The 11,538-nt window shown below is 41.4% G+C and overlaps 1 protein-coding gene and 1 long non-coding RNA gene across 2 annotated transcripts; both read left to right on the plus strand.

Annotated features, from left to right (window-relative positions):
- Positions 1-464: 464 nt before the first annotated feature.
- On the plus strand, positions 465-2,407 carry LOC146389659 (nuclear factor 7, brain-like). Its single transcript, XM_084923005.1, has one exon. The coding sequence runs from the start codon at positions 714-716 to the stop codon at positions 2,094-2,096; it is 1,383 nt and encodes a 460-aa protein (XP_084779131.1). The 5' UTR covers positions 465-713; the 3' UTR covers positions 2,097-2,407.
- An 8,270-nt stretch (positions 2,408-10,677) lies between these two features.
- On the plus strand, positions 10,678-11,538 carry LOC146389660 (uncharacterized). The gene is made up of 3 exons (XR_014799771.1): positions 10,678-10,819; positions 10,914-11,024; positions 11,121-11,538. It is a non-coding gene; the product is annotated as an uncharacterized LOC146389660 (long non-coding RNA).

Consider the following 11,538-nt stretch of genomic DNA (forward strand, 5'->3'; position numbering starts at 1 on the left):
TCTAACACAGCTGTTTTAAATGGCTAAATTACCTCCTCAACATGGCTTGAAGTTCTCCAGAGGTCTGGTAATGAACTAAACATTTGATTCAAGTGTGTGGACCGAAGGTGAGCTCTAAAACCTGGAGTACACCGGCCCTTGAGACCTGGAGTGAGAGGAACCAAAAACATACGTTTACAAAATGAACCAACATTGACACAACCTGTGTTAGTGTGACTGCATTACACTCCCACTGCTGTGGAACCTGATAAATAACCAAAACAAAGTCTGCAATAAAAGCTGACAAACAGCTGCACGACTGAGTCACACATTAATTCCTGAGGTTCAGAAAAGGTTTCTGACCTGCAATAAACGTCTGCGCTCTGCTTTCACACATTTATAAGAGGAAGTTGAATGAAGCTCCGCCCCTGATAAATCAAACGGAACAAACCAGGAAACAGGATGTTCTTCTTCCCCCGTAAAGAGAGATGCACAGACGATCAGACTGAGCTCAGACCAAACTAGCAGCTTCCTCTGAGTGAGTCCAGCTACAGGAGAGAAAAGTGGAAAACTCCAACACTGCTGCTTCAAGCTGCTGACGCTCCACACACTGAATGTGAGTTTGAGCAAAAACACGACTCAAAGGAAGTTTCAGTGAAGGTGGTAGAGGAGGGAGGGGAGCCAGGACTGACTGTACTTCCTGTCTGCTGTTTTCAGCTTCACTCACAGACTCAATGGCTTCCAGATCAGAGGAGGATCTCTGCTGTCCGGTCTGTCAGGAGGTCTTCAGAGATCCTGTTATTCTGTCATGTAGCCACAGCTTCTGTAAAGACTGTCTGAATAGATGGTGGAGAGAGAGACCAACACATGAGTGTCCAGTTTGTAACAGAAGATCTTCAAAGTCTGAACCACCTTTAAACCGAGCTTTAAAGAACCTGTGTGAGTCGTTCTTACAGGAGAGAGATCAGAGAGCTTCAGAGGCTCTCTGCAGTCTGCACTCTGAGAAACTCAAACTCTTCTGTCTGGACCATCAGCAGCCAGTGTGTGTCGTCTGCAGAGACTCAGAAAAACACACCAATCACAGTTTCAGACCCATCGATGAAGCTGCACAACAACGCAAGAAGGAACTTCAGGAAACTCTGGAGTACTTACAGAAGAAGTTAAAGGTTTGTGAAGAAGTTCAAGTGAAGTTTGATCAAACAGCAGAACACATTAAGGTCCAGGCCCGACACACAGAGAGGCAGATTAAGGAGCAGTTTAAGAAGCTTCACCAGTTTCTAGCAGAGGAAGAGGAGGCCAAGCTGGCTGCACTGAGGGAGGAAGAGGAGCAGAAGAGTGGGATGATGAAGGAGAAGATGGAGGCTCTGAGCAGAGAGATAGCAGCTCTTTCAGACACAGTCAGAGCCACAGAGGAGGAGCTGAGAGCTGAAGACGTCTCATTCCTGCACAACTACAAGGCTGCAGTGGAAAGAGTCCAGCGCTGCCCCCTGCTGGATGATCCACAGCTGCCCTCAGGAGCTCTGATAGACCAGGCCAAACACCTGGGCAACCTGACCTTCAACATCTGGAACAACATGAAGGACATGGTCTCCTGCACTCCTCTCATCCTGGACCCAAACACTGCTCATCCAGAGCTCATCCTGTCTGAAGATCTGACCAGTGTGAGACGAGGAGGAGAGAGGCAGCAGCTTCCTGATAATCCAGAGAGGTTTGATTTGTTCTGCTCTGTCCTGGGCTCTGAGGGCTTTAACTCAGGGACTCACAGCTGGGATGTTGATGTTGGAGACAGTAAATGGTGGAGACTGGGTGTGTTAGCAGATTCTGTGCAGAGGAAGGGAATCATAACATTTGGATTATGGGCAATATTGTTTAGTCTAAGTAAATACTACACACTCTCACAATCAGCTCTATACACTGCTCTCCCAATTGCGAAGAAGCTCCAGAGGATCAGAGTGAATCTGGACTGGAACAGAGGAAAGCTGTCGTTCTCTGATCCTGATACTAACACACACATACACACCTTCACACACACTTTCACTCACAGGATGTTTCCATTTATTGAAACTGATGGTAAAATGAAGGTGTTGCCAATGAAGGTGTCAATGGAGATGATTTAGTTTGCTGGGATATGGACTGACATGTGTTGAATGGGAGGAGCAGTTTGTTGTTGTCTTCTTGTCTGTTTATGACAACAATAAATATATTGTTGAAAAAATGATTCATGTTTAACTCCATATATGAAATTTTTCTGATCTTTGAATTCTGTTTGATTAAAGACTTTCTTCATGACACAAATGAGATTTCATTGTATTAATAGAACTAAATAAGATCAGAGTTGAAAGGCTGGAGTATTATGTACGTGCTTCACTGTCAGGATCTTCAGGGGGATTCAAAGTCATGAGATAAACTAGTGTAGAGAAAATCATCTGAGCTTTATTTAGTATCAAAGCAGAGCGTGTCGTCCAGCCGGAGGAAGGTCTCCGACTGCTTCACATGGAAACATCAGCAGGAAGTTTGTAATGACTGAGCTTGTTTAATCAGCTCGTTTTTCCTTCATTTACAGTAGAAGAAGAACTGAAAGTGTGTGTGTGGACTAAGACTGTTCACTGTCAGGACAAATAAATAAGGGGAAGCGATTTAAAGTAGCAAAGCGCTCTTTTAGAGCCTTACAGAGAATTTACATTTCCAGTCTGAATCCTGTAAACTTCACATGATTATCCAACATGAACCTGCATTCATAATCCCTTCATGTGTGCTTTAATTCAACATCTGAGGAGAAAATCAATCTTTTCACCCTGCTGACAGTCTCATAGTCAACAATCAGGCAAAGAAAGCAAGTCTTTACAAATAAAGTTGCTCCACCATTTTCCTTCATGCTTTCCAACCACTGTGAGATTTTCAGCTGTGAACACGTTATCACCAGTAGTGAATATATGGTTTCTCTGTAACCTTGGTTCTCTGAGTGAGAGATTATCTCCCCAATCATTTATATATTCCATGTCATGGTCCTGGGTCATTTTGATCCAACTTTCTTAGTTTTATGTTTTTAGTTCATACATTATTCTGTGGTTCCTAGGTAGTTATGTTTAGTTTATTGGATTACCCCTTGTGTCTCTGGCCTTTGTGTCTCCTTATGTGTCTGAGTTTTTATTGTGGTGTGAGTTCTTGTGCCGTGGTTCCCTTAGTTTTTTTTATTCTGTTGTTTTCCATGTTTCTCTCCACTCCCACATCATGTTTCCTGTTTTATTTTGAAAGTCCATTTCTTTTGTCAGTGTATGTAGCTTGGTGTTTTTTCACACTCATTTGGTTCAGATGTGTCTTCCTCCTGTGTGTAGTTCCCTCATTTCCTGCTGTGTATTTATAGGCTGTGGCTGTATCCCAGTTCAGGGTCTGCAGCCTTAAAGTACGCAGGCTCAACAGTCCTCAATTGCCGTATACTCAAAGACCGCTAAGGCCAGAAGTGTGAGGCTTGTAGGCTTGTGAAATGGGACGGTCTAGCCTCCGTCGCGCTGCCTTTCATAGTGTGTAACTTGAAGGCCCTTAGTACTTTCTCCCACACTGAAAACACTGGAATGATAAAATTATTTTAACATCACCTAATAAGACTGATTCAGGACAGACAATTAGTGATTCTAAACTTTTCTAGCAGTCCTTCACAAACAGGGAACAGTCTGTCTATTCTCTCCATCTGTCAGCTGCTGCTGGCTCTTCCTCCTCCTCTTCCTCACACACTGCTGAGTTTGTCCTGGTGGATCATCAGGGGTGCAAAGCCTCACAGATGATGTGCAGCAGTGGGTCCCTCAGTCTGTCCTCACTCTGGACACTTGCAGTTGTCACACATGGAAATCAAATGTGTGATAAGCTGCAAGATTCAAACACAAGTGTAACTTATAAATAAATGTTCATACTTTTATTCCACAATCAGAGAGAAAGAAACAGAGAGAGAGTGCAGGACAGACAGACAGGTGACAGTCTCAGGTGTACACACTGCTACAAAACAGCACAAGAGAAGGAGGATTTAGTGTTTGTGTTATTACGAGTGCTAAACAAGAAGAGTTCCCAGATGGTACAGTGGACACATGTGTGACTCCTGTGATTAAAGCATCTTTCTTTCAGCTTAACGAGTGAACCGTCAGCTCGTTCAAAACGAAAACCATACATGATTTCAAACATTTTTTACAAATAAATAACTGCTAAGTGGGGTGTGCGTAATTATTCAGCCCCCTTAGTCGTGATTTTCGTTCCACTTCTTGTCATGGGCTGGGTCTGTGACCCAGTGTTTGAGTTCTTATATATTTTGGTATTCATTTGTGCCCTAGTTTAGTTCATCTAGTTAATTTCGAGGTTGCTGTTTAGTCCTTTGTTTCTTAGTTGTTTATGTCATCTCCTCCTGTATTCAGTCTCCCTGGTCCGTGCGTCTACCTGTCGCACATGTCTGTGTGGTTATGTTCAGTTCAGGTCACGTCTAATCCCCATGTTTCCTGTTTTACTTTGAAAGTCTGTGTCTAATGTCAGTGTATGTAGTTTCACTTTCCCTGTCCTGTCATTAGGTTCATGTGTATCAGCTGTTTTGATTCATGTTTGTGGCTGTAATGTGACAAAATGTGGAAAAGTTCAAGGTGGCTTGAATACTTTTACAAGCCACTGTATTAAAAAACAATTAATTTCTCGAACCTTTTCAACACAGTCCTGTCTGGTGACATCTGGTGGCCAAAATATGAAGAGCAGCTTGAATCTACAAAATAAAACAAACTGCTTCATTACGATTACCTGCTTTACAGAGTGGAGTTCACAATTCTGTGGGCCAACATTGTCTTGCTTTGAGCATGTTTTTTTTTTTTGAGGTGAAAAAATTGTTTATTTCTATAATAAATAATTTTGATCAACAAACTTTCCTTATTTAAACAATTTGCCATGGTGTGTTCTTTCTTTACTTGTGAATTTTTGATGTTTGCAAAACATTATATTAAAAAAATACATATAATATGCACATAATAATGTACAACACATTATGGTGTATGCTTCTGCTGTGATGTCCTGCCTCCATGTACTTTTGCAATTAATCACTCGACAGCTGAACAGGTTGTAACAGTCACAGTGGTATAGTGACTCTTTAAGACAACCCAAGTCGAGGGTTAATGTTGTCATCGGTATGCACCACTGCTCTCTATGTGATTGTGCGGTGTCGCTACCCAATCCTTACCAGAAACCCGATCGGTACCCCGCATGTGCAAATCTTACGTGACTTCCTCTCTTTGCCAACATTGCGACATTCAATATATTTGAATGACATGGTTAGCGCCCAGTTAGCTCCTAGCATTTCTCAACAGCTCTGCCTCCTTTTTGACTACCGGGACATTTAAACAATGGATAATCCATATACAAACAAATTCATGCTTTTCTCCTCAACAGAGAGCGTTCCCCGATTGAACAACAACGCCGTAAAATAAGAAGAATGGTGCCTAATTACAGAGTTAATAATACAGACTTTGTAATATGTCAGATTCATCAGCCAGATGAAGTGTTTACTGATAATTGACAGTGAAAGTGGACATCATCATCACTATTCCAATCAATCCTCTCCACACAGACAAGCATAAACACACTCGACTATCTCTAAATCAAATTTAACACACGTTTGTAATGACGCTAATTCAGTTTACAATAGGGTTCATTCGCTCAGTCAGCGGGTGGCAGTATCCTCGTACACTGGGGAGTACACTGCCATGAAACGAACAGAAGAAGAAGAAAACCCCTGCACATGCGCAGTAAGGATCGGGGAGTCCTGATACGTAACTATCTTTTTATTTTTCGTTTTTGTCTACATTATATTGAAATGTTTCATTATTGGAAACATTTGAAGAGATAGTTATTATTCTTAACATCTTAACAGATACTCTGACCCGTAACTATCGTAAAATGCTTCGACCGGAAGTAGACACCTTTCGCGCATGCAGGGTACCGATCGGATTTCCGGTACAGATCGGGCAGTGACATGCGGACATGTGCTTGCACGCTAGTGCATGAGGAGGGACGGATTTTATGTTTTACCTCTCCAGACACCTTTTCTTACAACATTATGGGTTGTACAAACACTGTGCGCTATGTTTGTTAAGCTGCAGCCGTTCAACCGGGCTTATATGGTTGACGAAGAGAAGGTGTATTAAAGAACACACTGTGGAATTCCCAATTCCAATGTGAGTGTTTATTCTTTTGAGTATCCTGCTTAGTGTTTTTGCCGCCTCCTCTCAACCACTAAACACAACCCGACTTTACAAAATGGCACCCGAACATCTTCTCTTGGACCTCAGCGTGCAGTATCTTCGAGCAGCTGATGATTGATACATGAAAAGGTACATTGCGGCAAGTATGTCTGTCTCGACATGGACGTCGGGAAGATCACCGATTCACCGGATCACAGAGGTGTGTTTCCATGGCAATGAGTGAAGCCACCGCAGCGCTGCTTTCGGGATATAATATCTTTATCTGCTGAACGCCTTTACCGCGACGTTTTTGGATTAACCTGGATTCACGCTACCTGGACACGAGACGGATGCCGCTTCTTCATAGTTTCTGAAGTGCATGTATGCGGAGTGAAGTGTATACATGGTCGCACCGGTGCGACCAAGTAAAAAAATACTTGGTCGCACTGGTGCGACCTAGTATTTTCTCAGGAAAAAAAAAAGTTTCCGCAATTTTGAATTCTCGGTGTGTTCAACAACAGACACACATTATGCCCATGTCGTGTTCTAAACCAATCAGAGATAGTCAGAGGTGGGGACTTCTGTGATTGGCCGTGGTCCAGATATTCCTGCAGGCCTACGTATGTTTACGTTTGAAAGTGCAGGCAGATAGAGAAGGGTGAGTAGCCCAGGTCCAATAGAAGTGTATGAAGTTGGTATTGAGAAAATATGAAAAGAACAATTGATAACTTTTTCGTTAAGTTAAGGCCTGATCAGTCCAAGATTCTGAGCCAGCACTCTGACACGGAGCCATCAACCTCTCTGTTTTTTATCAAACACTGGTCCGGAGACGGCATCAGAAAATGAGCCACATATGATCGAGCCCACTGAAAGTAAAAGTGAGAAAATGTATAAATTTCGAATCGAGTGGCTTGACCAGTTTCCTTGGCTAAGATACAGCCAAGTTGACAATATGATGCACTGCATTTATTCTCGCGAGTGTGGAAAGACCATGGCCGGCAACACTGCATTTGTCACTGGTGCTAATACGTTTCGACTTGAAACGCTGAAAAAGCATACAGCATCGAGAAGACACATTATATGCCGTGATAAATGCACTGCCCAAATGTCCCCGCTCCCCACTTCCTTTCAGCGGCAGGCAGCAGTAAACAGGTCATCGGAGAAGGCCGAGATGATCATTAAGTTTAACATCGCCTACAATACTGCAAAAGAAGAAGTTCCGTTTACTAAGTTCAAGTCATAAATAACTCTTCACAAGAAAAATGGCTTGGACATAAACCCCACATACAGCAATTATGTTGTGTGCGCCCAGTTTATAGGCGTCATCGCTGACACACTGAAAAAAAAGACGTCAGTGGAAATTGCGAACAGTGCATACATGGCCTTCCTGATCGATGGAGACACAGACATCGCCAAAAAAGAATGCGTCATTGTGTACGCTCGTATCTTGCAAAAAGGAAGACCAGCGAATATACTGATTGGACACATTGAGGTCGAGCATGCCCATGCCCAAGGTAAGCCATGTCATGTCACTTAGCTTATTTAAATAATATGATTAATAATATTACGTCTTGTTACTGCATTAACTATATGTAGCATATTCTTATCATTGAAAATTAAACATAGCAATAATACATGAATATAGAAACTCAAACTGAAAAAGACTGCATTGTAAACTCTCGATCTGATACGTAAATGTATTTTTTTTTTTCAAATTGTTTAGGGGTTTATGCTGCCTCAAAGAAAGCATTTGCTGCTCTTGGGGACCAGTGCAGTAACTGGTTGGAGAAAATCATTGCTATGGGGGCTGATGATGCTGCTGTTAATTTGGGCAGCAGGGGGTGTCATAGCCCTTCTGCAGCAGGAGGCAGGTGACCACATTTTGCCATTTCACTGTATGCCTCACAGGTAAGACTAGAAGACAAGAAATGACTGACACTCTAAAGTCACTGTGGGTTAATTTCTTTTATAGAGCAGATATATCTACATTTAAAAGTTTACTATCTTTTCAAATTGGAATTGTTGTCAGAGGGACATTCCAATGATCAGGCAGTTGTATGACCTGCTCCATTTACTTTGGAAGACGTATCATTTCAGCCCAAAATCAATGAGAGAGCTCAGGGTCATTGGGGCTGACTTGGGAGTAAATGTGCTGGTGCCCAGTGGGGTGAAGGGAACAAGGTGGCTCCCACATGTTTCAAGGGCCCTGGAGACCTTTCTGAAACCAGGGCAGTTCACTACTGTGTACCACCACATGGACTATTTGGCAGGTTCCTCTGCCAATGCAGACATTGCAGGCCGAGCTACGAAAGTCAGTGCATTATTTCTAAATATTCTTTTTATTTCAGCAAATTACGCAATTGTTATTGACTTTATATTTTTTAAGAATGTAGTTCATCAATGTTCTAGGTGACTAATTTTATTGTTGTAACATACAGGTTAAGAAATCAATGGAAGATGCCCCTTTTGTGGTCATCTTCAACTTTTTTAAAAATACAGCACTGTAAAATGCAAACAGGTCGTTTGCAGCCTGGAACAACTGCTGGTGACCACAGAGGTAATGGTCGCAGGACCCAAGCCTCATGGACGACTGTCAGAGTTCCTGACTGAATGAGGCTGCAGAGGAGGCAGCAGGATAAAGAGGGTGAAATGGCAGTCTACAAATTCCAGGTAGGAATATTAGGGCTGGGCCATATTATACCGTTCACGGTAATACCTGTACAATGTTAGGCAACGATAAGAAAATGAAATATCGCAATAGCATATGGGTAAAATGCGCATGCGCAGTGCCTTTGTTTTCATACGCACATGGCCAAAAAAGCACGGCGGCAACGGAGAATGAGAAGGGGGAAAGCAGATTGTTGAGTGAAACGGATGAACCAGAATTGTTTTTTAAAAATGGTGCAACTTCACTGGTTTGGTGTTTGTCTGTCAGATACACAACAAAGCACATTTTTTTTGTAGAACATGCAAGCGGGCCGTTGTTATTGCCGTATTTGTCAGACTAAGGTGCTCGTAAATCTGGGAGTAATCTGGGTCCAAAACTCCGTCCGCATCAGGTCCCAAAGTCAAACGAACACTGCAGCAACACTGAGAGTTAAAAACTGTCTAAATTCTTTCATCTTTAATAAAACGATCAGCATTGCTGCTTTACCAGGTGTAACTATGAAGTTTAACATCCAGGCATCCATGAAAACAGAATTTATCACATTTAATGGAGTTAGAAGTTAGCAGGAAGTTAGCGGAAGTTAGTGGAAGTTAGCTCGCTAGTTTCGCTAGTTACCTAAGCATGATATAGCATGTTCTGACTGAGAGATTTCTGTAAAAATTCAAACGTACAGCTGTGCTATCACTTCCAACATAAATGAAGACAGATAACTAAACAGCAGTGGCGTTTATAGTGTTACTGAAGGTGGACTAGCTGGTATATAATGATGTGCTACGTGATCGCTAGCGACACAGCTATGTTAGCATAACATAAACAGTGAAGCTGGAGGGTGAATGCTAACATTTTTCCACGCTATAAAAGTTAACGTGAAGGTTCCTGATGGTTAGAGACAAATGCAATCGCATGGCAGGATGCTGTAAATGGACCAAACTTCAGTCAGGAGAACAACTGAGATAATCCATCCACAATACGAGGTTAGTCATTAATATACTGCAACAACATGGGAATAGAACAGCTCTGATAGAATACAGCATTAATGAATCAATGGTAGAGAAGTAGAGGAAGCAAGAAGAGTGAGTTGAATAAAGTTTGATTTATTTGGCACACTGCAGTTTAATGTTGCAAAGCTCTTCTTTTTAACTTCAGTGGATATTATACATGGTTATGCTCAGGATATGTCAGCCCATTTCTACTGGAAATGCCTTTTGGTTAAACTTTCAGCAAGGAATTTGCATTTGCACTGTTAAATGTTTATATAGCTTTAATGTACATAAAAAACAGCTGCTTGTTTAAGTGAAAATAAATGGATGGGGAGTTTTTTGCGCTAGTAAAGTTGTGGAGTTGTATTTTGTCTCGCAGAAATTATATCGTCAGTTATATCGTTATATCGTAATTTTCAAATACATATCGTGATAAATGTTTTTGGCCATATCACCCTGCTCTACTACTTATAGCTGTGTCTCGTATTTAAACAGAGAACACTATTTATTATTTTATTATTTTTTTTTAATTTATATTTTCACAAATATTTCTAATATCAATATCACAATCTCTATTTATCGTTTATGCAATACACAGACAATAACACTCAAAGGAGAGGCATCAAATCTGGCTGAAGATGGTGTTGCTGCCACTAAACTTAAAAAAGTAATGGATACAACAATCAAATCCACTGTGAAAAATCTGAAAGCAAGATTCAGCAGTCTCCTAGGCAAGTGTATTAAATACATGTAGATAAGAAATATTTTTATTATTGTTAACAGCATTGTTATATTTTTATTTTTATTTATTAAAATGTATTTGTTCTTACAACAGAGGAGAGTGCTTCTGAGTCAGCCACAACCAAAGCTGTCAAATGCTTCAACATTTTCAATCATGATAGCTGGCCAGAGAACAAAGAGGATTTAGTGGACCATGGTGCTGATGACCTTGCTTTTCTCTTGGATCACTTCTCCACAGTCCTGAGAAGGTAGCTGGTGGATTGCTACGATATCATGTGTGCTGGTCGTAGATATGTTGTTTATGTGAACACTGATTAGCTGTGTAAACCACATCATTTTCAGAAATGGTGTAAACGCAGAGCTTGCAAAATTGCCAGGATGTTCAAAGACAAGACCTACCTTAGCCTTTGGGAGCTCATGTTGACCAGAGAGCCGTACTGCTCAGAGTACAAGGTCAGTTTTGGTTGATGTTCTTTCCTAAGATTGTGTGAGTTTTGCGATCTAACACAAATTGGTTCAATAAATCTCTTGAATGTATTTTTCTCTCAGAACATCCTGCATCTTGTACACATTATGCTGGTCCTACCTATCTCAGCTGCGGCATGTGAAAGAGGGTTCTATGCACAGAAGAGAATTAAATCAGACACAAGAGCATCCCTTCATTCGGAGACAGTGGATGACCTGATAAGAATCAGTGTGGAGGGGCCAAGTCTGGAAGATTTTGATGCTAGAGAGAGTGTGTCAAGCTGGTTCACCCAAGGTGAAAGATCAAGAAGGCCAAATTACAGGAGCTGGCCATCTGAGGGGCATATGGCTGTAATGGAGGACTGTCCATAAGATATCGAGTTGTTCGGATATTGAAATGTTCAGAGCCTTAGACACTTTGAGGAACTTTTTAATTTAGATTTTGTTTTAATTTAATATATCTTGAGATGTTTTACATTTGTTTAATGTTGAAATTTTAGCT

This window comes from Perissodus microlepis, chromosome 3, assembly GCF_051167445.1.
Source record: "Perissodus microlepis isolate ML-2025 ecotype Zambia chromosome 3, ASM5116744v1, whole genome shotgun sequence".
NCBI classification, from domain to species: Eukaryota; Metazoa; Chordata; class Actinopteri; order Cichliformes; family Cichlidae; genus Perissodus; species Perissodus microlepis.

Bases quoted from the DNA above. Each gene is read 5' to 3' on its own strand.
- LOC146389659 (XM_084923005.1), top strand. From the start codon at position 714: ATGGCTTCCAGATCAGAGGAGGATCTCTGCTGTCCGGTCTGTCAGGAG.